The 27,479-nt window shown below is 49.3% G+C and overlaps 1 protein-coding gene across 1 annotated transcript; it reads right to left on the bottom strand.

Moving 5' to 3' along the window:
* LOC119399211 (lysosomal alpha-mannosidase) lies at nucleotides 1-25,984 on the bottom strand. The gene is made up of 13 exons (XM_037666024.2): nucleotides 25,865-25,984; nucleotides 20,850-21,144; nucleotides 19,913-19,952; nucleotides 19,745-19,814; nucleotides 17,586-17,807; nucleotides 16,882-17,052; nucleotides 15,389-15,604; nucleotides 13,904-14,115; nucleotides 13,046-13,109; nucleotides 10,018-10,188; nucleotides 9,143-9,241; nucleotides 2,590-2,733; nucleotides 1-284 (listed from the first exon to the last, which is right to left on the bottom strand). The coding sequence occupies exons 1-13, from the start codon at nucleotides 25,937-25,939 to the stop codon at nucleotides 27-29; spliced, it is 2,037 nt and encodes a 678-aa protein (XP_037521952.2). The 5' UTR covers nucleotides 25,940-25,984; the 3' UTR covers nucleotides 1-26.
* Nucleotides 25,985-27,479: the final 1,495 nt, after the last annotated feature.

Genomic DNA, 27,479 nt, shown 5'->3' with positions numbered 1-27,479 from the left:
CATTTTGTTATTTGCTTTTATTTGCTTTAACTGTCGGGCAGTGGTCGGACTTTCTCGGTTCTCCCCACGAAGGTTCGAATCTCTCCGGGGTGCAGAACGACGGTGTCCTCGAAGCGCGGACGGTAGCCGCGTTTGAGCCAGACACGCATGCGCTGTTCCTGGCTGACGGCTGGTAGCTGCCCGCTCCGACGACGCCACACGAAGCGCACCATTTCCGTCTTGTCCTGCGTCGATCCCAGCGAGGTCTCCAGGATGTGGTAGATATCCTGGTTCTTCAGCAGGCGCTGCGCATGAGCACACGCAATAAACATAAGCGCCAGTGCTAATGAAACATTATGGCAGCTTCGCGCTATTGGTGCCAAGCCTGAATGAAGAGCGGAGCTAGACGGCCTGCTTTGATTCTCTTTAATTTTCTCTTTCTCTGTGTTTCTTGTATCTCATTTTTGTATCCGTTCCTTTCTATTTCTTTCTCTCTATATTTCCTTCTCGCTCAATCTTTATTTCTCTTTCTTCCCTTTCATTATCTCTTTCTTTGTTTCTCTCTTTATATGTCTTCCTCTCTGTTTTTTCCATCTCTTTCTCTGTCTGTGTCTTTCTCTGTCTTTCAATGTTTTATGTGTTTATTTCCTTTATAGTTCTCTTTTTCTTTTATTGCGATAGCAGTTATATAGACAGTCTCGACGGGTTTTCGCCGTCGCCGTCGTCATCATGTCCTTCCAGTATGAAACCCTAATTGATAAGATCCCCCCGCACATTGTATGTTCTACCGCCGATAAAAGCGCGCGAGCGGGGGCGACGAACGCGGCAGAAGCAGATGTCAAACGAGCCGGTCCATTTCCGTCGCTCGGAGGGTACATGCGATAACATCACCCCGCTCGGGAGGCCTGCCATCGAAGCAGACAGGAAACGCCCCGCCTGTCTTTAACGACCATGCAAAGACACGAGGTGGGGGGCGGGGAGGGGGGTGTTGTCGCGCCAGCAGCCACTTTGAATCTAAGGTCGCGGTCGCGATCGCTGGCGCGCGCGCTATCTCGAAAGCCATCACAGCGGGCGGCTCGTATACCCTTCTACGTGCTGCGCTCTCAACGCGAAGTGACTATGCGGAGAGCATCTCTCCCTGGAGCGGCCGTATTCTCCGACACCAGCGTATTGTAGTTACGTGAGATCGGATACAAAACAGTTAGCTGCCAGCCTCACTTGGTGTAACACTACAATTTGTTGCTATCGCATTCATTGCTTCGCCCTTGCGGTGAAACTGACTTTTTTATCTTTCTTTCTATCACTTTCTTTCTCTCTATCTCTCATGTGTCACGTGTTACACATCGCCGAGCAGAGTTTTCGTTTAACGCTCGCACCAGCTGTACTCGGTAGCGGGGCTTACCCAATTCGTGTGGCACATACCCACCTGAGGATTTTTGTTCGCGTTGGACTGATTACGGCCGGCTAAAACAGCTCCGCTGTTGAAAGCTCATCATATATGATAATAAAAATTCGGCAGCACGTTACACTCTGAAACACTTGAAGGCGAAAGCCTGCCGCACACTTCGTAATGTACTAAGTTATATTGTCGGAAGCCAGATTTCTTGCAAGGCACAACGAGCTGCGGTGTGAGAGACGCGCAATAAATGTCCTGACGCTCCCAATTGACTGCATTAACACGGCATTCGACACAGCCGTTACCCGCTTAGCTGTCTGTCTTATGGCCTATGGCGAGTATTGGAGCACGTTCATAGTCAACAACATGAGTTGGTTCCACCTGAATTTCGGCGTTTAAAGGCTTCGACGCTGCACTCAAAAACAAAACAAAAAACACTATGTGTTACTTTTCTTGGTGAGTCCAGATTTGCCACGTATATGATTCTCTTCAAATAACCCACTTCTGCAAAAGGCCCATTTGAGATTGACAGTATAAAAAACAAGCAAACAAACAGATAGACGCGTTAACTCTCTTTTGACTTCCACGACTCTCCAATTATTTCTACAGCTAATATGACTCTTCAATGAGAAATGAAAAATTCTTGAATACGGGGTGGCGCTGGGGCCATTTCATTTTTTTAAATTACTGGGGTTTAACGTCCCAAAACCATGACAGGATAATAAGAGACGCCGAAGTGGAGGGCTCCCGATATTTGGGCCACTTGGGGTTCTTTAACGTGAACCTAAATCTAAGTACACGGGCCTCAAGCATTTGCGCCTCCATCGAAAATGCGGCCGCCGCGGCCGGGATTCGATCCCGCGACCTTCGGGCCAGCAGTGGAGCACCCTAACCACTAGACCACCGTGGCCGGTAGGAGCCCATGTTTCGACCAGCGGCCTTGTCTTTTCTTCAAGGCTGAAGACCGCGTCAAGGCTTCAAGAGCGTTTGTTGAAACGTGGGCTGCAGAGACACCTCGTGTTCAAGAAATTTGCATCCCCCGGCTTCCATCTTGCCCTGAACTTCTGCCTCCTTTCAAGAGTGTCATATACGTGGCAAGTCCATTCACAAAAAAAAAAACAGTCAAGGGAGTCTTATCATTTTGTGAGAATGTGCGCGCTCACACCGGTCTGAAAAAAATATAAAAAAACAATGCCCCCCCCCCCCCCCCATACCGATATATGCAGCTGTGTCGTGTTGACGTATTGTGGCATCTCGGGCGCTTGGTACTCGAGTCGCACCAGCAGCTTCTCACCGGGCACGCGCTCCAACGTGAGCACGTGAACGTGCTTGGGGAGCCCCGAGCGCAACCCGCTCCACTGAAATCAAAGGTTCGGTTAGGTCAGGTTAGGTTACGGTGGTTAAGCTAGGTTACACGAGAGAGACACTCGGAGCACATCTAGTACTCCCCGTGTTGAGGTGTTTATTAGACGGCAGTCGGCGACGATGCTCAATGGCGACAGTCAAGCAAGAACATGAGCTCAGAGCGCGAGCGGGAAGAGCCCAAGAGGACGACCCACTAGAAGGCTATAGAGAGCGCAACCCCTTACTCAACTCAAAGGCTTCGCTACAATTTCCCCGGGTACGAAAAGGGAGCCGTCCGGCGACCTAACAGCTCGTCACTATGAGTGGGTCATAGTAGGCCTTGAGGCGCTCCACGTTGACTATGTCGCGCCCTCGACGGCGCATGTCCGAAGATGGTTCGATGGGTTCGATCACGTAGTTGACCGGGGATGTGCGCTCGACGACCCGATAGGGGCCTTCGTATTTCGGCAGTAGTTTTGAAGAGAGGCCAGTTGCAGTGGTAGGGACCGAGAGCCATACGAGTGCTCCAGGGAGGAACGTGGACTCAGAAGTGGTGGTGCCACCGCGAATGCTCTTCTGCCGCTCTTGTTCCTGCGTTGTAAAAGTCTTGGCAAGCTCGCGACACTCTTCCGCAAGCCTGGCTGTGTCAGAAATCGGCGCACACTCAGTTGAATCCGGCTTGTATGGGAGTATCGTGTCGATGGTGTGCGACGGGTGCCTTCCGTACAATAAGAAGAAGGGTGAAAACCCAGTTGTGCTTTGAGGGGCGGTATTATAGGCGTAGGTGACGAAGGGCAGAATGACATCCCAATTTGTGTGATCGGCGGCGACGTACATTGAGAGCATGTCGCCGAGCGTGCGGTTAAAGCGTTCGGTTAGGCCATTCGTCTGCGGGTGGTAAGCAGTACTTTTGCGGTGAACAGCATGGCACTCTTTGAGAATGGCTTCGACGACTTCCGACAAGAAGACACGGCCTCGATCGCTGAGAAGCTCCTGGGGTGGACCGTGACGCAGCATGAATCGGTGTAGCAGGAAGGAGGCAACGTCGCGTGCTGTAGCCGCTGGGAGGGCGGCGGTTTCGGCGTATCGCGTTAGATGGTCAACAGCGACGATTGCCCAGCGGTTACCAGCCGATGTCAGAGGAAGTGGTCCGTACAAGTCGATGCCCACGCGCCCGAACGGACGGTTAGGGCAAGGTAATGGTTGTAGACCAGCGGGTGACACGTGCGTTGAAGGTTTTCGGCGCTGGCAATCGAGGCAGGAGCGAACGAACTTCTGCACGTAGCGGTACATCCCTCGCCAGAAGTATCGTTGTCGAATGCGGTGGTAAGTTTTGGATACCCCAGAGTGCGCGCATTGTGGATCAGAGTGGAAGGACTCGCATATTTCAGAACGCAGACTGCGGGGTATCACAAGTAGCCACTGGCGGCCATCGGCGTTGTAATTGCGTCGGTGCAGTAGATCGTCACGAATGGCGAAATGGTGGGCTTGACGACGCAACGCGCGAGTGCTGGGTGTTGCCGACGGATCAGTGAGCAAGTCTATCAGCGAGGCGATCCATTTATCCTTGGGCTGTTCGGTAGCGATGGTATGAACGTCGATGGAAGAAACAATAATGTTACGTGACGAGCATGGGGTATTGTCGTCAGGCAAGGGCGAGCGCGAGAGGGCGTCGGCGTCAGCATGCTGGCGTCCGTTGCGGTACAGCACGCGGATATCGTAGTCCTGTAGGCGAAGTGCCCAGCGGGCGAGGCGGCCTGAGGGATCCTTCAATGATGACAGCCAGCATAGTGCATGATGGTCGGTGATGACATCAAATGGGCGACCATACAAATAGGGTCGGAACTTCGTAAGGGCCCAGATGATCGCCAGGCATTCCTTTTCGGTGACGGTGTAATTGGTCTCGGCTTTAGTAAGCGTACGACTTGCATATGCCACGACATATTCAGGGAACCCCGGTTTGCGCTGCGCAAGGACAGCGCCAAGGCCAACACCGCTGGCGTCTGTGTGTACCTCTGTAGGGGCCGTAGGGTCGTAGTGGCGTAGTATGGGAGGCGACGTCAACAAACGACGGAGCGTTGCGAAAGCGTCGTCGCACTCTGACGACCACGAATGGAGGGGCCCGTTACTTCCGAGGAGCTTCGTCAGAGGCGATATGATAGTCGCGAAGTTTCGAATGAAGCGCCGAAAGTAGGAACACAGTCCTACGAAACTGCGCAGTTCTTTGACGGACGTCGGTTTCGGGAACTCGGTCACGGCCCGAAGCTTGGCTGGATCGGGGAGAATTCCGTCCTTGGACACGACGTAGCCGAGTATTGTGAGCTGCCGTGCTGCAAATCGGCACTTCTTTAGATTCAGTTGCAGACCAGCGTTGCTCAAACGCGTCAACACATGCCGGAGGCGTTGAAGATGCGTGGAGAAGTCTGGAGCAAACACAACGACGTCGTCGAGGTAGCACAAGCACGTGTGCCATTTCAGGTTGCGCAGAATAGTATCCATCATGCGCTCGAAGGTGGCGGGCGCATTACACAGCCCAAACGGCATGACGTTGAATTCGTACAAGCCGTCGGGCGTGACAAAGGCGGTCTTCGGTCGAGCGTCATCAGCCATAGGTACTTGCCAGTACCCTGAGCGCAAATCGATGGATGAAAAGAATTCTGCTCCTTGTAGGCTGTCAATCGCGTCGTCTATGCGCGGTAGTGGATACACGTCCTTACGAGTGATCTTGTTGAGCCGTCGGTAGTCCACACAGAACCGCACAGAACCGTCCTTCTTCGCAACAAGAACGACAGGAGACGCCCAGGGGCTGTTAGATGGTCGAATAACATTGCGTCGAAGCATGTCGTCGACTTGCTCGTTGATTACGCGGCGTTCTGTGGGAGATACGCGATATGGACGTTGCCGCAGTGGCGGTTGGGCGCCAGTGTCGATGCGATGCGTAACGGTGGACGTGCGGCCGAGAGAAGTTTGAGCGACATCGAAAGAAGCGCGAAATTCTTCCAAGAGACCCAGAAGCTGGGAACGCTGGACCGGCGTAAGGTTGTCAGCAATGGAAGAAGCGAATACATCATCGGGCGATGAACCAGACGTGGTAACAGCACTGAGCGTACTGGAGTTGGGGCAGTGCGTGTCATCTGGTTCGTCCATAACTTGTGCGTCTTCGAGGGGTTCCACGGTGCCGAGACATTCTCCTCGCACCAACGTAACACTGTACGGAGATGGGTTGATAACAAAAATTGACGCGCTGCCCTGAGTGACTTGCACGGTCGCGAAAGGCACCAGCAAGCCTTTCCTCGTGCAAACGCGGTCAGATGGCGAGAGGAGTGCAGTGGTGTCGGAGAGACTGGCGCAGTAGACGGACACCGCCGTTGACGAGTTTGCAGGCACTGTGGTGTCGTCTTTGACGAGTACCTTGCTCACAGACGATGGACAGTCAGCCGGCGTCAGATCAGAGAATGGTGAGAGCTCTATTTCGGCTGGTGCGCAATGAATCACGGCCTCGTGGTGGGAGAGAAAATCCCATCCTAGGATGACGTCGTGAGAGCATGCTGGAATTATGATCAATTCGACGGCGTACAGAGCATCGTTAATCATGACGCGGGCTGTGCACACCGCTGTAGGGTGAATACTTTGGGCGCTGGCTGTACGGAGGGAGAGCCCGGGAAGTGGCGTCGTCACTTTTCGCAGTAATCGGCTAAGTTTGGCGTCAATAACGGATACGGCGGCTCCAGTGTCGATAAGGGCAGATGCGCGAACACCGTCCACAAACACGTCTAACACGTTCGATGGGCTTCTCTGAGGGCTTTCGCAGTTCGACAGCGTCGCAGCCCTTGCCTCGTGGACTGCGACGACTAGTTTTCCTGGTCACGTGGGACCGGACGTGGCCTCATCGGTGACAGTGATCGGCGTCGTGGTGACGGCGAACGGCGTGTAGATGGAGCTGAGCGAGACGACGGTGACATAGGCGGCGGTGAAGCGTAATACGGGCGGCTTGACTGGCTGGTGATGGTTGAGCCGACACGAGGCGGCTGCACGCGATTGCAATAGCGGGCAACATGACCGGCGCAACCGCACGCGAAGCAGATCGGGCGGTTGTCAGAAGTGCGCCATCGATTCGTCGGGGTAGGTCCCATCCATGACGCAGGACGCGGTGGACGAGGCGTCTGCTGATACGAGTGCATGATGGGCTGCATCGGTGGCCCAGGTATGACGTCGGCAAACGCAGCCGGCACACTCGCTTCAAAGGCCTGAGGTCTGGCGACGGCTTCGGCGTAAGTAAGTGGGGCAGCCACAGAGATCGCTTGGGGTGACCTGGCTACAACTTGCGCGTAACTGAGCGGTGCAGGCGCCGGAGGGGGCTGGTGATATTCCGGCATGACCTCCGCGATTTCCTGCTGAATAGCGCGGCGTAAGGGAGGCAGCAGCGTGGTCGATGGCTGTTCAACATGCTGCTGCTGAGGGAAGGCCAGTAGGGAGAACTGGCGGGCAATTTCCTCGCGCACAAAGGACTTGATCTCGGCTAGCAAGGCGGACTGATCAGAAATGGCCGACAAGCCAGCGAGATCGGCGTCGCGTGATGCAGGTCGACGGGTCAGCAAACGCTGCCGGCGCAGCTCCTCGTAGCTTTGGCAGAGCGTGATCACCTCGGCCACAGTACGAGGGTTCTTGGCGAGCAGCATAGTGAAGGCGTCGTCGTCGATGCCTTTCATAACGTTGCGGATCTTGTCAGACTCAGGCATAGCTGCGTCGGCTTTCTTGCACAAGTCCAGGACGTCTTCTATGTAGCTCGTAAAGGACTCACCAGTCTGCTGAGCTCGTTCACGTAAACGTTGTTCGGCTTGCAGTTTACGAAGGGCAGGGCGGCCGAACACGTCGATGATGGCGGTCTTGAAAGCAGACCACGTGGGGAAATCGGTGGCGTGGTTTACACCCTCGATGGAACGAAGGAAATCGGTGGCGTGGTCTACACCCGCGAGGTAGAAAACCAAGTTGCTGAGTTTGCCTGCCTCGTCCCATTTATTGGGTACGCTCACACGCTCGTACATCGCAAGCCAGTCCTCAACGTCGGTCCCATCCGCGCCGGTGAAGATAGGGGGGTCGCGGATGCGGGGGACACCGGGGCAGGAGGTCGTTGTTGGAGGAGGCGTTTGCTGAGCAGCGTCTTGAGGCATGGTAGTTGGTAGGGTACGGGATCGTAGCTCCAGGGGCATCGAATGGGAGCACAGCACTCTCCACCAATTTGTTGAGGTGTTTATTAGACGGCAGTCGGCGACGATGCTCAATGGCGACAGTCAAGCAAGAACATGAGCTCAGAGCGCGAGAGGGAAGAGCCCAAGAGGACGACCCACTAGAAGGCTATAGAGAGCGCAACCCCTTACTCAACTCGAAGGCTTCGCTACACCCGCGTGGTTCTAGTGTGTCTATTGTGTAATATAGTGTGCCTCTGTTACACGGCAGACACACTCGGAACACACTTCCGAATCACTGGACGAGTTAAAATTGCACCCGGACGCATTCGTAAACCGAAAAGCGAGGCATTCAAGCAGCAGTTAGAGATGGTCAATTATGAAGAACTGTTGAAGCTACTCGACTTTATTAAGGTTAAAGCCTTAGATGCCTCCTCAAACGCGAAAATTGACCGTCGGCGTCCCTTGGCGTCAACACGAGTGATGCAAAAAATTATAATGACGTGTTGACGCCACCATATGACGAGATCACGACGTCACCTAACGTGGCGCCACGTGATGACGTCATCACATTACATTGTCGCTTGGTCAAAGGTGGGCCGATCCCGGAGACAGTGCAAAACTAGGTGAGGTGCTTTAGGAGGGGAGTGCGGGAGGATCAATACATCGGCAAAGAAGAAAAAGAAGATGGCTGTCGTCTTCGAGTCGTCTTAGGCGATTCATAAGAAGCCCTGTGAGTTTCTTTTTCCAATCCGGGAGTCCTCACGCCGAAAAAAAAATCACACGCTTCCTTACGCATTTGCCTTGGACGACTCGAAGGCGAAATCTTTTTCTTCTTACTCCATTGTATTGACCCACTGGACCTGCACCCAACGTGACATTGCACTGCATCCGGGATCGAAGGCACTGGAACCTTTCTGCACCTCACGTGGTTTTGCAGTGCCTCCGGGATCGGGCCACCTTTGACCAAGCGACGATGTCGTGTCATGGCGTCATCATGTCTCTCTGCATTTCTTTCTGACGTTAATCTTACGTCACATTCCAGCTGTGCGCGTTCTTGGGCTGTGCCTTGCTTTCCACACGTAGCTTCTGGTGTTACAAAAAAGAAGTGCCACTCGACGTCTCTATAATCTTTAACACCTCCGCTTTAGGACATCCTTAAACGTGTGACTCGTATAGTTTTGAACTATCTGTGTACTTAGAAGCATTCAGGTTCTACCGACACTTGTATACGTACCTCTCTCTGGGTGAGGTTGGTGAAGTAAGGCTGGCGAGCGTCCACTAAAGAGAGTTGAGGGCTGTACACCAGGCGATTGGCGAAGATGCGCAAGTACTCCTGCGTTACGTCAAAATGAAACGCAATAAGTAAACTGCGAGGCCTTGTGCAAACTGAGAAATCATTCTTGCAAGCGATCTCAGTGATACCTTAAAGACAAGAAAACAAGCAGATCAACTAAACCGTTGTTTTAACTCATAAAAGCGTTCACGCGCAACAGTAGCAGACGTAAAGTGGCGTTTCTCACCAAAACTTTCAATTCCGATTAAGCTTCGCTAATTTCCCTCATTTGTATCCCTCTCACTTGACTGCGAACGTAGCAGTAATATCTCAACTGCAACGAAGCTTTGGTGCACGTAAGACTCCTCGCTTACAAACAGATTATTAAAAGAGACAATTGACAACGACCCGTTTGTAGCACGAAGCCACAAGGAAATCCGTGCGGATTTTTCAGAAAGGAAAGCTTCTAGTTGAATCAAAATTCGCCCTGATCCGGGGATTGAACCCGGCACCAATGCCTTTCCGGGGCGGTCGCCCAACCAATTCATCTAACCACGATGCTAGGAACCGGCAGCGCGCGGGCGAATCGGTCAACAACTCGAAACATATGAGCACAGAATATTGCAAATGCGTTCGGTGGAACTCAGGCATTGCTCCCGGGTTCGATCCCCGGACCAGGACAAATTTCCATTGAGTGAAGACGCCTTCCGCTATGAGAAATCGTACTGATTTAATTGTGGCTTCGTGCTATTAACGAGTTGTTGTCAATTATGCCGTTCAGTACATGGTAAAAATCGAGTGTCATCCTAGGTTTCAAATAAAATGCGTAACGGTACCTGTGAATCTGCGATCGTGCCGATGTGTAGCCAGTGGCGTCCTCTGACGGGCACTCCGCGGTCTCCGAGCAGTCGACGTTGAATGAGGAACTCGAGATTGCCGGATGCAAGGCTGGCTGCACCTTGTGGTCTGTCCGGGAACACGGTCAGTTGGACACCCTGGGCCTCGCTCTGCGTGCAGAATGAATAGTGTTTCATACCCTTCAACAATTAAAATTTTAAAACTTTAGCACAAAACATGAAGGGAGTGGTGAAGAGGACGACAGGACTAGCTGGAAGTACAGATGGTCCAAATGACGGCGCTGGCTGACGGGACTGCCGGGACTTGTCCAGCTAGTCCAGAAGACGGAAATAGCTCGATACTAGTCGCGTGGTCTACGGCATAGAGTTTCCTACAATACTTACTAGAGGGAACTCTGGCGCTAGTGTCTATGGGAGCTGCAATGCATCGCGCTTCAGCCAGCATGGGAATCATGGGTAGTACACCGATTTGTCTAAACTTCGTTCTTTTGGCTCCGTTTGGCTCCGCGTCGCCTGCATCCGCTTTGTCGCAAAACGAAGTCCAGCAAAAATCAGCAGTTTCACTTCACCACTTTAACTTCTTTAGGCTCACCGATTCAAATCTAGTCACGAAGTTCACAACGATCCATTCTTTTATTCGAAAGGAACACCAAAACACAACAATAAACAAAGCCACAAGTGCGTTCGAAGCCCACAAGCACGAAGACTAGGCAAATCCGTGTACTACCCATCATTCCCATGGTGGCTGAACGATCGCAGCGCCAGAGTTCCCTCTAGGTCATTTTAGGAAACTCTATGGTCTACGGGCCTAGCTGCAGGACTAGCGGCGGGACCAGCTCAAAACTAGCCCTGTCTCTTAGTCTAGGTCAGTGGTTTTCAAATGGGGCTCCGAGAAACCATTTTTGGGAGTCCGCGAAGCCCATTCTCGAATAAAAACAAGCGAAAACCGTGTTTTTTGAAGGCACACTGTCCCGTGACAGCGGCCCCCTTCTGATTTAGATATGCTTCGCCGCATAACACGTTCGCATTGCGACGCAGCTGACTTATGTTTCCCTTTCTTCATTAGACGGCTGTAAAGCGTTTGTTGCAGTTTTCTGCAACATATGCACGCGAGCATACTTTTTCTGGGCTTGCATATTTGATGAGCAAATATAGTAAAAAACAGGTTGAATGTGCCTGCAAACCGCACAACTTATTGACGAGTTGTTGCGATCGAATTGGCGTGGCACATTTAATTTGACCATTCAAGCCAGGGAGATATAAAAGGCACATATTTCACGCTGCATGTTGCGTTAATGTAAGACCCCCCTTTTCTCTCACTGAAAAAGGTCCGTCATCACTTCCAGCGGTCCACAAGGGGTCCCCTAAACATCCACGGCTGAGAACCACTGGTCTAGCTGAACGCTTCCCGTGTACAAGTTCCAGCTATTCCCGTCGGGACTAGGTGTTTCGTCGTCTGGACTAGCTGGTCGGGACTAGCTGGATGCTGGTTCCATCGTTGAGTTCGTCCAGTAGAACACTTCACTCAATTTTTCATGTTTTCCGCTTATTTTATTGCAGTTTGAAATGCACCAACTCGTCCAGTGTAACGCTTTGTTTCTGGTCGTTTGAGCTCTGGGAGTTATATAACAGCTGGAAAGGTTACATTTAGCAGCATAATTTAAAGCAGAAATGCACCCTTGGTAACATTAGGCACATCTTTCGCGTAGTGCAGTCGTCGCGGTGGGTACGGATGAGCGTGGCTTAGCAAGAAGCGTGATTTCTTGATCAATGTAACGTGCTGCACTGCGCAATTCATGTTTTAACGCGATAGCGTTAAAAATATAGCTAGTTTCGCAGAAATACCGGTGTCGGCGTCGGCGTTGTTGGTTGTGAGCGAGGAATCAGCGTTGTCCGTGACCGAAAAATCGAGAAAGATGCAAATAGAATAAATAATAAGAGTATTTGGTTCGATTGAGAATCGAACCCAGGCCCTCTGCGCGGCAGGCAGGTGTTCTACTACAGAGCCACCTCATTGCTTGAAACTGGTTCGAAAAAAACACTACACGAATTTCTTGTAGTGGGAGGAGTCTCCGCATGTATACATGCGTATACACGCGTTATAATATAATAGATTGCGTGGTAGAAGCAGGCCCGTAGCCAGGAAATTTTGCCGGGGGGGGGGGGGGTACTTGCTGAAAACCTTGACTATTTGAGAAAAACACTTGTTTTCATTATTTATTTTGGTGAAAACACCTACTTCACCAAAATTTCGGGGGGGGGGGGCGTGTCCCTAGCCACCCCCCCCCCCTTGGCTACGGGCCTGGGCAGAAGCATAGAATAGCGCAAGGCGTCAAAACATGTGAATTGCGCAACGAGCGGGTGTCTAAAAGGCCCACCCATTACAAAGCGCTCAAACATATTTAATCATCATCAGCAGCAAGAGCATCAATAAAGTGAGCAGCTGCGTAGGTTCGCGTGTTGCCTTACGGAGGCGTAGTGGGCCCTTCGCTGATTCGCAAAAGGAAGAATTATGGCGTAGTGGGGATCTAACAACTGTACTTGCAGTGGGCATTGTAGGACAGTTTGAAACGGCCAGTGCTACTCGCACAGACGTTCGTTTCCTTGCAGCATGGTAGAGGCATGCATCGTGAACCGAAGCCAGGCTAGCAGTTGAGAAGGCGATGCGCACGAGGCTCGATTACGCTATAGCGTTCTACTCTTGAAGGCGAAGCTCGAGCGTCCCACAAGTTTTTGTCTTAATACTGCCCACGTATGATGAACTCTAATTACCACCATCTTGCTCCACTTTTATGGTCAAACGCGCAGAGTTCACGATTATAAATAATCGTAAACTATTTTTAAGCATTCCTTTTCACGAATATTGGTCGTTCGGTTAGAAAATTGAATCTAATGGCAAAATATTCGATTAATATGAAAAAGCTTCAAATAACTGCAGAGCATTAGCATTACAGCGAAATCTTTACTGCCCCGCAGATTATTAAACACACCACTCATGTTCACTTACCGCTACAAATGCCCACGAAGTTGCCGGGTAGAAGTTGGAGGCCACAGGACTGCCTTCAAGCCTCCTGATGTGAGTGAGAGAGACACATCATTTTTGTAATTAACTAACGACTCTTAATTACGCTTTCTATAATTGAAACCGTGGACAAGAAGCCATGTGCGGGATTCTTTTGTATTACTGCCTGCTTTCACGAAAGATCGATTCATGTCAAAGAATTTTTTATGAGCGCACTTATCAAATCTTGATATACGAAATATTTTTGTTTAATTCATTGTGGCACTTTACACGCTGCATAAACAAATTAACCGATAAAAATTGCCGCATCAAACTTATGAAAGTGAAAACTACAGAGGCTGACTGGGCAGACTGTGAGGATGAAATGGGAGGATAGAATGCTTTAGAGGGCCACGAATTAGGATGCAGTTGGCTATAGCTGACGTTAATTGAGATGTAATTTCTTGCTTCCAGAGCGCGTGGTTGTCTCCTGTCGGATCTTCTTATCCTTCTATTACTGCGTTCTAGAAATAATGAACAGAATTCTGCTTGCTTATTAACACCAGCTCAAGAGAGAGAAAGAAAGAAAGAAAGAAAGAAAGAAAGAAAGAAAGAAAGAAAGAAAGAAAGAAAGAAAGAAAGAAAGAAAGAAAGAAAGAAAGAAAGAAAGAAAGAAAGAAAGAAAGAAAGAAAGAAAGAAAGAAAGAAAGAAAGAAATTTATATGTCAATCTTCAAGAGTCTTTACGTCTTGTCTTTCGTCGTACACTATGCAATCAACAACCTTTACGTATTTACATGGATGTTCACCATTAAGTTGAATCGGCTCATTAAAAGGACATTTATGTGGAATCACTCAGCCGTACTTCCTCTCGATGCTGCGTCGTCCGTTGGTGTCGGTGTAGAAGAGCTCGCCGCTCTGCACGCTGCTGGCGAACCTGCACACGATCTCCTTGCCCTTGTGGTCGCTCAGGGGCACCGGCCCCAGCGACCACTCGAACTCGATCGTGTCCTCGTTCTCGAAGAGGCGCACTACAAGGCTCAGCCACGGAGTGTAGCGCTGGTGCAACTCTTGCACCTGCGAGGTGTAGAGCAGCGAGCGCCTGGTGCTTTGAACAGTGCACCTGACTATGATCGTGACTACGTGCATCGCAATGTATCTCTTTTCTAGATACGTGCATTGCCATGTAGCTCTTTCTTAGACACATGGCAAAGCTGAAATCATTTATATCAGGAACCACTGCGTAGATTTTTATGAAGGTCAAGATGCTGGGCTAGTTGGTGCAACACATTGTAGAAGCATGAACAGAAAACAGCAGGAACGGAAAAGAAATGATGGACAGACGCTCAGGAAGAGCTTCTCTCCTGTCCATAGTGAAACACACAGCGCAAAGTTACGACGGGGACACAGGAAGGACACACACACAGCGCTGAACTTACAACAGCTTATTAGATCAGTTTTCCTAACATATATACTGAAAAACAGCCTAATGAATGCGCATGTCAAAACAGATACACTTCCTATCATCTTGGAAATCAGATCGAAGAAATGTTAACTCTTTATTCGATAACATGATTGACGGCGAACTGACACATGCATCACCCAACCTTTGAATCGTCTCAGCTTCGATAATCTCACGCACATGCTTCTTTCAATGTTTGCTTACCACATCAGCTTCATTAATGTTTCATAGCTTCATTAATTGCCTGTAGGAAATTGATATGCTAGTGCATAACAACAAGATTCATTTCCGGGCCAGCGCTCCGGTCGACGGTAGGTGACGCAACGCTAGGTGGCGCGGAGAGGCAGTTTGGAACGCGCTCGCGTGGTCCGTAAACTTTTGTGGTTGACTACATTTGGTACAGGCGCAAGGGCTCTAGACAGAGGGAGATAGCCGAGGCCTTCCATATCAGCAGGGAGGGGCCTAGTTGCATAAGCCATCCTTTACTTATCTGCAGGAAGCTGAGGTGGCCTTTCTCGGATGACACATTTAATGATTGTGCTGAGCGTTAGCGTGGTCATAGCTTTTTATGTCGACTCGTTTGGTTTATTGAGATTACTGAGTTCTAAGTATATGTTTTCCAGAATAAAACATGTCAGTAGATAGTAGCACGTCGTCCTAGGTCCTTTTACTCTGTGGGGCGTTTTAGTCGCAGCTTTTCACATCAGCAATGTTCACACAACGTCTGGTACCACGCACACGAATTATGTTGCTCAAGTCAAGCACATACAGTGGGCTGTCAATAGATACAAAATGCTGTTGGCAATAATACTCGAGAACTGCTGATCTTTACGTGTTCGCGTCTTACGTGGAAACGAACCAATCTACCGTGTGTCACGCCGGTCTCACCTCTGGCCCTCGCGTGATGTGGTACGTGACGTTGTTCCCCAAGTCGAACGGGTCATCGTTGACGGGGTTGAGCACGCGACTGTCGGACGGCTTGCGGCTGCTTCCCTGGTACGCGTGGTAGGAGAGGAACAGGTGTCGCAGCGTCACCTGCAGTCCACCCTTGACCATGATGCCACGCACGTAGCCCGTGGTCGAGTCCACCAACAGGCGGTAGCGCTGAAAAAGCCGACCATTAGCACGTGACGTCACGGAAGCAGCTCCTCCTTGCTGTGCTAGTACCCAAACATGGCAGCCACTGTGACGTCAGTGGACGATGCTGTCACGCCATATCGATTTGCACTTGACGGTGGCACTTCTTTAGTGGGACCCGTATTCACAAAAACACCTTACGTTACGGAATTTTTTGTAAGAGAAAGTTTCAAGCAATCATTAGTGCGCATTTTCAGTTAATCCGACTGCCCAATTGAAAAAGAGTACTCACGCACTGAAAGCTTTACGGATCAGGCCGCTGATTATCCCTCTTATCATTTTTGTCTCTCAGCCCAATAGGCGCCTGTCATGCTATATTGTTTCTTGCTTACAGGCAGACTCTCGACGTGCTGTATCAGTACACTAAAATGGCGGGTGTGATGACGTCACTGCGGTCTACCCTTGGGAACCATGCACTGACGTCATCAAGGCGATCCGCAAGGGTAGCGCGAAGCGTGTTTCCATATCCCAAAGAGCACAGCAGCGAAACTTCCGGTCACCGTTACATGCGGGAGAGTCACGTGACCTGAGCAGAAACGTCACGTGTGAAGTCATGTAACCGCCAAGATTTGAATGAAAGGAAAATGTTCTGCCTGGCCTTGCATAAGTACATCCATCTGTGCCAGTGTCAGTGGTTGGCATGTGTCACCAACCAGCAGCATACGACGTCCCGCTCCGAGGTTCTCGCTATAGATGGCATGCACCGATTTCACTAAAACCGCCATGTTGGAGCCCCGCATGGTGGTACGCGATGTTTGTGAAGTCACGTTAATGTTATCAGTACATAGCATGCAAATGCTTTCGTTATTCACACACAGGGACCACTAACGTTCCAGCCGCATCGTTATCACACTGAAGCAGATTAAATGGAACGTGATTATGCTGTCCTTACGTCATCAAAGCCGACATGTTAGAGTGCAAGTACGTTAAGAAGCTGCGTACATTACGTCACGTGCAAGCTATCCATTCGGCCAGCATCACTACTGCTAGAAGCAGAGTAGACAGCGAAGTGCCGCTCTAGCACTAACGTCATACGTGACGTTTCGGCTCAGGTCACGTGACTATCCCGCACGTGACGGGGACCGGAAGTTCCATCCGTGATCCCTTTAGGATATGCAAATGAGCCTGAGGGAGCCATACGCTGACGTCATCGAGGCAGTCAACAAAGTCTAGTGTAGCGCGTAAAAAAAAAAAAAGGCGTACACGTTCTGTATTTCGAGATTGTATCATTAATGCTCACCGACCTTGTTCCTGATGACGGTCATCTTGCTGGGTTTCTCGACTTTGGACACCTCCGGTATCTTGGCCGTGCCTCGAGAGTCTCTCGACCTCTGCACGTAGTGCGTCGTCACACCGAGGGGCACGAGCCGGGACGAGAAGACCACTTCGTCCACCTTGTCCTCTGCCGACAAGATCTGCGGAAGATATTGCACAGCGGCGGGACACTTTGTACGCGTCGACGCCTAACGAGAACTTGGCTCACATCTGCGTACTATGTACTGACAACAGTGTTTACTGTGCTATCAACTGTGTTGAGTGAAATTCTAACCTAGCTGTGTGCCTCCTCTGAAAAAACAAAAAGAACGATAAAAGACAAAGGCGCTCACTACAGTGAGAGTACCAGTCATTTTAACAACTGCAATATAGTGACAGGACAACAGTTATCATATATATGTGTGTCGGCCGAAGCGTATGGCAGCGCAGCATTTTTCAAGCCTCAGTGGTCTGCCCCTATCACTTGGGCAACATGCACGACACCACGTCACGGCAAACACACGCGCTTACGTTTCCATTCATACGTTTTTTTTTCTTTCTTGTGTCCTTCCTAGCTTAACAAGAATAGCTTTCAGACCGCGATCACCGAACGCCGCTTCTTCCTGCGGCGTTGTCTAATTGGATATGATCACCATGCACCTGACAGCATCGAATTTGCGACATCTCGCGATACCTGAGCATTCTGTCCGTCAACCAGGTATGAGTATCCCTCCTTGGCCGGCAACCGTATGTGGGTGGTGTAGGCGTAGGCGAGGGGGTTGTACACCAGCAGCCACGCCTCGTCGGCGTCCACCGGCTTGCAGTCGTCCTCGGCCTCGAGGCAGTGGGAGAACCGGAGCTGACTCACCGAGTTCCCTTCCCACACGACGGCTCGAAGGGCCTCGTCCATCACGCGCTGTACCAGAAGAAGAAAAGTGCAGCGTCATTGGAGAGATAATTGTATAACTCTGTCGACAAAGAAAGTCGGATGCCCACGCCGTATCAGATATACAGATTGAATGAACAGGAATGGGTGCATCAGACATGCGGCGCGACGTTTCGATAGCTGGACCTATCTTCGTCAGAGGCTCCTCATCATCTTTGGCGTCTTAAATATGAAAGGGTTGGTCATTGCGTCAATGACTAACTTCTTCATGGCATATGCTATTATTCCACGTGCAATGTTGTGTTCGCTTAAGGAAAGGAGTGCGATACCACAACACTTGACGTTGTTTCAAAAAGACTCGAAAATGGTAATACCGGTCAAATATTAAGTTACTGACGCAACTATGTAAATGTTAAGAAATATATGATAAGTGTTAGATCACTTTTCCTGCGAAAATCTAATTTACGTTTTACGGCACTTGCAGCCCCTTAAAGATTATCGCGCGATTCGCTTGGTCTCGACAGAGATTTCTCGCAACTTTGTACCCGTAAGTGATTTATGAATTTCGGAGACAACTGAAACTGTAGTGACTATAACCAGATCTTATTTAACTGCTACAAGGTTACAACTTTTTAGGAAGACAGGTCGTTTCCTCTTTAACTGTAGCGGTGGCCTAGTAGATACGGTGCTCGGCTGCTGGTCCAAAAAACGCGGGTTAGATCAAGGCTGCGGCGGTCGCACTGCTGCGATCCCAGCTGCGGCAGTGAAATGCTAGGAGCCCGAATAGTGTGTGATGTCAGTGGATGTTAAAGGAGTCCTGAACCACTTTTCCAAGTAATCATCGGATGACCTCAGTATCGGACTTCATTGCCTCACGAATCAATTGCCGCAAAGAGTGTTTGAATCCGTCGAGAGCGAGCGGAGTTACAGGAATTAGTCGCACGCTTTAAGCGCTTTCCTTCTTCCCTCGTCCTGACGTCACAGAGGTAAACAGTTTACGTCAGCCCGCGTAATGAACTTGGGCGCGCGTGATAAAACGCGATCGCTCTCTCCCGCTGCGATTCCAGTGCGCACTTGTGTGGGTACTGCGTAGCGTTAGCAGACTATGGAGCGCGGCGCCGGCACGTGACGGTACCCCGTGGCAAGGAGCGCATCTGATCGAAACGCCGTTCTTCTATTATGTCGGCTGCTGGCCAATGGCATGCCATCAGTTGTGTGACGCCAGACAGCAGGCGCCGGCAGCTCGAACGAGAGTGGGCACATGCCTCCGTACGAAAAGAGGACCCCTGAGAAAATGGCAACTTCGCGCTCCGCTTCTAAACTCCATGCCACCTACGACCGCAAAGTTTGGCTGAGCTGTTCATAACGGTAACTGCTTTCCGCAGGATGCGTTCTTTCACCATGCCCGACGGGTGGTTTGTAACCCCTTTAGAGATGCCCGAGTGGTCAAAATTATAGGTAGTCCTACGCTAATTCTAATAATAATAATTATTGGAGTTTTACGTCTCAAAACCACGATATGATTATGAAGGACGCCGTGGGGGGCTCCGGAAATTTTGACCATCTGGTGTCCTTTAACGTGCACCTAAATCTAACTACACGGGCCTCTAGTATATGCGCCTCTATCGGATATGCGGCCGCCGCGGCCGGGATTCGATCCCGCGACCTTTGGGTCAGCAGTCGAGCGCCATCACCACTAGACCACTGTGGCGGGTGAGTCCTCTCCAACGACGTCTCTCATACCGTAAGTCGCTTTGAAACGTTAAAACCCATAAGCCAACCAATATTTGCCTCTTCCTCAACGCACCTTTTATTTCTTTATTAGCATGACTCATTTTTTTCCTTTATTGCGTGCTATTGGGACGACTGCTTTTGTGTCAGATGTAGCTGCGAGTTCTGACAAGGCGATAAGTGTCTCTCCTTGTCGGCCTTATAATTTACGTGTGAACTCCGTGGACAATACTCACTTGGCAACGAGCGATTCCGTTGTTCAGTAGCGCCTCGTGCTGCAGCAGCACTTCGGGCCTCTCGCATCCCCTGCAAAGTCACGTGGTATGCTTCAGAAACTCGTTAGCGCGCTAGCCGCTAGAGTCTCAATACGCGAATAAGAAGGAAAAAGGATGCCACCCACATACGCTATCACTTCGTTGTTCTGGGCAAGGGCCACGTTTTCCTCTGAAAAAAAAGAAAGAAATGAATGAATGAATGAATGAATGAATGAATGAATGAATGAATGAATGAATGAATGAATGAATGAATGAATGAAAGAAAGGCATTTGGCTGAAGTTAAGCATGGAAACTGAGACAATTTGTCGAAACATTCTCTTCGGGGACATTGCTGTTGCGAAGCTGCCAAACGACAACTGAACCAAACTTTTCGGCCGCGTACAAAGCCTAGTTTAAGATAGTGTAGACATAGTGAGCATCTGTGCAAAATGTGACGCTCGAAATACTAATGGGAGATTCAAGACAAAGTAGAGGGAATCAGAGGATCAAAGTTTTATAGTTAGTTTCCGTGCTGAAATATCTCCGCATGAAAATCAGAGTTACGTCATAGATTTTAAAGAGCTTTTTTTACATTTTGTTCTACATGGGATCAATGAATGTTTCTGAAAAATAGTACGTTAAGAATCTGACCCCCACAGAGGACAATCTGCTTAATTTTGACCGATAAGTAACTATGTAACACCTTGTATGCACCGTCAAAACTATGACGTCACAGCGACTTTGCGCGGTAACATGAAGGTGGCGTCGCCACCTACGTTTTCTTTTTCCACATTTTGTCGCTAGCCAAGCGTCTTCTGGCTGCAAGAGTTGTGTTTTTAGTTGTTGTTGTTGTTGTTCCTGAGCTACATGGCGCAACCCATTCCGGGGGATCGGCCATGAATCGGACGGTGTCTTGTTAAGAAATTAATTAGCTTGCTGTAGGAATAGGTTTAGAAATAAGTAGCTTAGCCGTAACTCATCAATAATTACTAGTATTTTGAAAGAATGTTTTACTAACGCGAGAAACATTGTTTTCCTCTTTAGTGTCCCTTAATCACTATATAAGCAATACGACAAAGCTCTTACGGAACACCCGGATGTCCTTGCTGTGCACGAAGCCCAGGACGGAGAGCTGCTTGCAGGCCTGCAGCACGCCGTTGGCTCTCCGCACGGTGCGCTTGAAGTGGGGCTCGGTGCTGAAGTAGCCCGTCCAGTAGGCCGTCTGATGCGGGGAGTGGACGGGCCCGCTTCCGGGTATGCCGTCGGTGTAGGGAAATAAGTCCTCGTCCATTTCCGTCCACGCCTCGTTGGTCTCCAGCAGCGAGCGGAGGTAGCACGATGGCGTCGAGTAGAAGGCGTGAACCTTGGGAAGATGCTGGTGCTGCACAGACAGGGAAGTAATGAGACAAGTGACAGTTGGGCGAGTTTGGTAATGATTCATCATTCACTGCGCAACACTAGACAAGGACGTAGAAGAGACCGAAACAACACGGGCGCGAACTCACAGCTGTCGTTAAGGCACACTAAAGTGACACAATGAATCAGTTTAGATGTATGACTGGTACTCTGAAAGCTCTAACGACGTTGACTTCGCCGTCATGTGTTCATTAATAGAGGAGAAAAATCAACGTTAAAGTTTCGCTCTTAAACTTCGCGCCGAAATCCCTGCGCGTGGCGTCACGGATCTGAAAGCGAAATTTTCGCAATTTGGCGACATCGGCTCAACGAGATTTCCTGAAACTTGGTATGTTAAGTCTCTGGCCCCTTCAGAGGATAGTGTATACTTCATTTTTACCGATTTGGAACGACGCATGCCCATGGAGACGACGTCAAAATCTATGACGTCACGGTGATTGGTGCTAGAAGTTCAAGGTTGTGTCGCCACTCGCATTTTCTTTTTGCGCGTTTTCTCGCTTACCAAGAGTCTTCTCGCGGCAAGCGTGGTTTTTCTGTTATCGTGAAAGAGCAATTTACTAATACGAGAAATGTCGTTCTCTTTAGTGTCCCTAAGGCTTCCCGACACTGATATTTGTTGTTGATACAAATATACATTCAATAGCGGATCACGGCGTCTCAAAATGTCCACGTGTTCAGTTACCACCAGGTGTGCTTGCGACGATGAAGTATGTAAGTGACGTTCCTGTTTCTGATAAACCACTTGTGAGTTTCTGTTCGTGTTGTTTCGGTCTCTTTTTCGTCATTGTCTAGTGTTGCGCCGTGAATAATGAAGGGAAGTAATAGACGCGCGGAAGCAGTAGCGTGTTGAATTTGGCTCGTTGGTATGCACTACTGAAATTGAAGTAAAATATAGTTCTGGGCATACGTGTGCGCGGGGTTCTCGATTGAGGGGTGCGAAGTCTTACGGCAGCGCCCCTCCCCCCCGCGCCCTCAAATCACCCTGTTGGCTGAGTACTAAAGAAAACAAGCTTCGCAATGGACACAAGATTGAAAATGACGTGCTCTTCATCTTAATACGAAAAATAGGACGCACTTACAAACAGGGTCAAAGGAAGAAAAAACGACGGCACAGGCGCACTTTTTTTAACACGAAAGTGTTTTATGCCGGGGTCCACCAAGTACACCCGTCAGGGATATGACGTTGATAAAATGGACGCCCACGGGTGAGAAAGAGGAAAATCAAGGAAAGGATACCCCCGCTATGAATCGAACCCACGACGTTGCGGCCACGAGGGTAAGCGCCCGACGCGCTACCGACTAAGCTAGCTCGGGAGATAGTAGACAAGGCGCGAACGCGCCTTATATCTTTCACGTATTCTATTTCGCGGCGGGCGGAGCGTGATGGTGCCGCCGTCTGTGAGATGTGAAAGGAAGTAATGCTTCACGATCGACACTTACTAGCGCTTACTCCGCGATTCCATGCGATATCGGAGGTCATGGTTAAAGCGTCTCGATACCAGAGAGCTAGACTGGCCGCGCTGGCGTCGCCGAGGCACCCTTGACGCGGTTACGTTCTTTGCCTTTGGCTTCGTGTTAGCGTGCGTCGGCTCATCGGAGTAGTGCAGCTTCCACGTGCACCAACGGGATTTCTCCGCACCGACTAACAAAACTGCTGCAATACGCGTTGCAGAAAGGACGCGATTTCGACGGGCGAATGTCGTGCCTTGGTGGAGCGAGAGCAGCGCCTGCGAGACAGAGGCCAGCGGGACGCACGCGTTTGCGGCTCAGGCTACGAGCCTCTACCTCCCGTGTTGCTGAAGCGTAGTGTGCGTTATCTATGCATGAGCACAGGCGTCGGCTACCCATTACTAGAAAGTGCACACCGTGCCATTTCTCTCCTTATTTGACGACGCTTTGAAGAAGTGGATACCGGGTACCAGTGTTGATTATGAGCTTGTTGATATCATCCTTACGCGGCATTCACGATTCGCTGTGTTCAAATATATGTTCACACCGTCAGCTACCACAACGGTTTAATCATGATCATGGGCGTTAGTCGTCGCGATAGAGACATGCTGTCAACATGGGTGCATCCACGTCAAACGGTGCTATAGCTGCCGAAAACGAGTAGACATTGCACAAGCTCTCATATATCACTACACAATAAGCACTACTTGTGTGAAGACACGTTTCACTTTCGTGTTATACCGATTCCTATGTCGGAGGGATCAGCCATGTTTTTTTTCTTTCTTTCCGTCCCTGTTTGCTAACATACTCAGCGCTAGCAGACAAGGACGTAGGAGAGACGACACCACAATGCGCACCAATGTATGATTCATGCACTGTTCTAGCCAAGCACAGAGATAAAGATATTCGAGAGATTATTGAAGCGCAAGCTATCTCTCGCAATAGTGACACGTGTGTTAGCACCCCATCAATTGACCTGTTAGATAAGAAGACAGCCTTTACGGTTGGCAGGTGACTGGACGGATGTGGCGCCACCATAGGTCGGCAAAAAATGTGGAGCTCACTCAGACTCACTCACGAAGCATATCTTACCCTCAGGGCTCACTCGGACTCACACTCACCAAACTTTTCCTCATCCGGACTCACTCGGACTCAGACTCACTATAATTTTTCTCAACCGGACTCACTCGGACTCAGACTCACCAAAATTTTATTCACTCGAACTCACTCAGACTCAGACTCACGGCTCGATCTGAGTCTGAGTGAGTCTGAGTGAGTCGACTCATGAGTCCGTTAGCATTTAATTATCCTTTTTCTACCATAATGTCAATGCTCTTTGACGCCAATATCTCGCATTATCGGTGCGCTACTTAGCACCTTTTGATCTCGTACCTTCAAATACGAGTTATCTGAGTTTGCAGTTCAATAGGACCTTTTTATTGAAAGTCATGATTCACGCGAGATATTTTTATGAGTAACTTCCCGTTAAAAAGTTTGCGGGGGGTGGTCAAGGCACCTCCCCCCCTCCCTCCTCAACTCACGCCCCTGATCAATAAATATTGAGCTGATGTATGAACGGTAGCGAGTTTAAGTATGCGGTAGTATACGGGAGCATAAACGTGAGCTGACATAGGGCTGATAGTGATGCTAAAGTTGAGTAGATAGGACCATAGGTCGGCAAAAAAAGTGGAGGTCACTCAGACTCACTCATGCAATATATTTTGCCCTTAGGGCTCACTCGGACTCAGACTCACCAAAATTTTCCTCAACCGGAATCACTCAGACTCAGACTCACCAAACTTTTTCCCAACCAAACTCACTCGGACTCAGACTCGCAAAAACTTTACTCACCCGGACTCACTCAGACTCAGACTCACGTCTCGATATGAGTCTGAGTGAGTCTGAGTGAGTCGACTCATGAGTGAGTTTGCCGACCTATGGGCGCCACTGTGCACGGATAAATAGGTTGAGTTTTCCTGGAAATAAAGTTGTTGAAGTTTGCACATTGTGGTGTCGTCTCTCCTACGTATTTGTCTGCTGGCGCTGAGTATGTTTTCGAATTCTGTTTACCAACGCGCCCAAAAAATGGCAATTCCTGTTTGTTAGTGAGCCCCATTTTATGCATTAAGGTGAACCAGTTGTCATCACCAATGAATTCAGGTGCTCATTGAAAATAGTGCGCGAAGTTTTTATCGCTATGGTCGTCTTTTTTTTCTTTATGCTTAATACTTTGCTATGTATTTATACTTTAGTTCTTGTTTTACAAATCATGTCTTCTTGTAGCTTTGTTTTCATTTACTACTGTGTTATTTTGGATTTTACTGGTGTCAATACCACCCTGCTACGGCATCTTGCTCGGGGCTAGTATTATTGTACTGTAAATAATACCAATGCCCAACTAGCACAGATGGCTGTTTTACTACAATATGTGCTTCTCCCAACGGCCTGCTTTTGGTCCACAGCTCTGCGGTGCTAAGCCATATATGACCAGTGTCCTACATATAGGACGCTTCTTTGATGCACTCTAACATGGCTATTTCTTTAGCTGATGACTAGCACCACCTACAGCACATCAAGCAAGACTCATTCTCAACGTGTGCAAGCCTAGACTTTGCTTGCTTTTCATGCTGCCACGTGCCGACCGCTTTCTCCGGGCAAACGCGGGCTTTGTGTGAAAGACGTCACGGAGAGGAAGAAGTGCAATGTCGGTGTGCACGTGAAATGTTTCAAGGCTTACCACACCCGCACATAGCACCCCTAATACCCAGTGTCCTATATGTATAGGACGGCTTGAAAAACAGTGTTGCGTTTACCTGGCAGTAAATAAAGAACTTGTGCTTTCTTTTGAGGGCAGAAGTAGACTTTCTGTGAAAAAAAATATTTGTTTTCTCATTTTTTCTGAGTTTGGGCATATATGGGTTATTGGTGGAAAGCAAACAGTTCTTGGAATGCAACATCAGTGGTCCTTGGCCGCCATTATCATCAAGAAACCTGCCCGGCCATAATTCTGCACAACAAACAATGACGGGACAGGCCCAACTGATCAACGGTTTGTCGCCCCCCTTGCTGCCCTTGCCCCCTCAACTCTCCCCTCCCCCCGTGGGCATGCCTATGGTTCTAGGAACGAGACGAGCAGTGCTGGTCAAACGCTTGTAACAACGCCAGCGCGCCATCTTCGAAATTTTTTCCCATAGCACTAATGAGAGTGAATAAAATAGCGAGTGAGAGCGAGTCACCTTTGCGTTGATGTACCGAATGAGGGTGTCGATGTTCTCGTAAGTGTACGCTGCCGACTGGTAGTCCCCGCCCATCGAGATCAGGGCCTGGTTCGTCCTGCGCCTCTGCAAAAGAGAGTGCGCGCACACGACACGCGCACACCAATCATCGACGCGTCATTGATTGCATTGTAGTTTTACTTGTTACGAACTGACGTTGCAAAGACACAACGACAAAGAAACACAGTAGACTATGTTTATTTGTCCTAAATTTTGTCTTTACGTTGCCACTTCATAACAAGTCCGACAACGAACCAACTAGCCCGAACCAAAGTACTGCACTATAGTTTCCGATTGCAACTGATCACATCTCGGAGCTCATTACACCATAGCTCCGTGATACTACTTTTAATTTTTCATTGCGAAATATCAGGGATTCGGTGCAGTTTGCCATTACAAGACTCAGAGATCGGTTCTATTTTCTCATTGACATAGTTACTGAGTAGACGTGCCATAATCAATGTAGGTGAATGCGTGTATTATTACGAAAGCCTCAGATGCCTCAAAAAACGCGAAAGTTGGCCGTCGGCGTCGGCGGCGTCAACACGAGTGATGCAAAAAATTACCATCACCACGTGATGGCGTCACCAACGGCGCCATCATGACGCCACAGGTCGCCAAAATTTGTGACGTGATCATGATGTCACTTGTCACATAACGTGACGCCACATGCTGCCGTGATCACATGACATCGTCGCTTGGTCAAAGGTGAGCCGATCACGGAGGCAGTGTAAAACTAGGTGAGGTGCAGAAATATTGCAATGACTCCAATCCTGGAGGCAGTGCAAAACCACGTTAGGCGCAGAAAGCTTTTGCAGGGGAGGAGGGGAGGTTGAACACATCGACTGACAAGAAAAAGAATAAGAAGATGGCTTTCGTCTTAGAGTCGTCTTAGGCGAATGCATAAAAGGCTCTGTGAGATTTTGTTGAGTGAGCTCATCTAGACGCTTGTTTCAATGCTTAATTTCGTAGATAATAAAACCAGTACCCTACGTGATAAGAATAATCGTACATTATGTCCATGCTGCACCTTGCGTAAGCTATTACTCAATACAGCGGCAGCAATAGAAGCTTCAATTTAAAAGCAATCTCGATAGCAAAGAGGTTTACAGTTTAGCGCACAGAAGGAAACATAATTCCTGCTTACCTGGGAAGCCACTTTCCTGATAAATTGCTCCGCCCTGCTGACAGCATTCGCCACCTAAACAAAATGTAGTAAAAGTAAAGAAATCAGAACTTCCCGCGCAAAGCTTTGGCAATCTTCATGCGCTCATAAAAACTATGTTGTGAAAAGTGAAGCAGCAAGCGCTGGAAACCCGCGAGAAATTTCATAAATGCTTGACGTATAGGTCTAAATAAACAAATGCAGGAACTACGACTGAATATTCTACCATTACCAAAAGATAATCACTATTGACATGTGTGTCACTTATGCGGCAAGGTCTGTTGAATCTACATCGGGATTTCATTTGAATGTTCGCCTAAGATATCTGGACGAATAAAACATACATGTGATACATGACGCACTTGCTCATCCTTCATCTTATTGACCACTGTGGTACGCTGCAACTGCGGG

The sequence above is a fragment of the Rhipicephalus sanguineus genome, chromosome 7 (assembly GCF_013339695.2).
Source record: "Rhipicephalus sanguineus isolate Rsan-2018 chromosome 7, BIME_Rsan_1.4, whole genome shotgun sequence".
In the NCBI taxonomy this organism is placed as follows: Eukaryota; Metazoa; Arthropoda; class Arachnida; order Ixodida; family Ixodidae; genus Rhipicephalus; species Rhipicephalus sanguineus.
The sequence above is the reverse complement of the archived record's forward strand: the minus strand, read 5'-3'. Positions and strand labels throughout refer to the sequence as shown.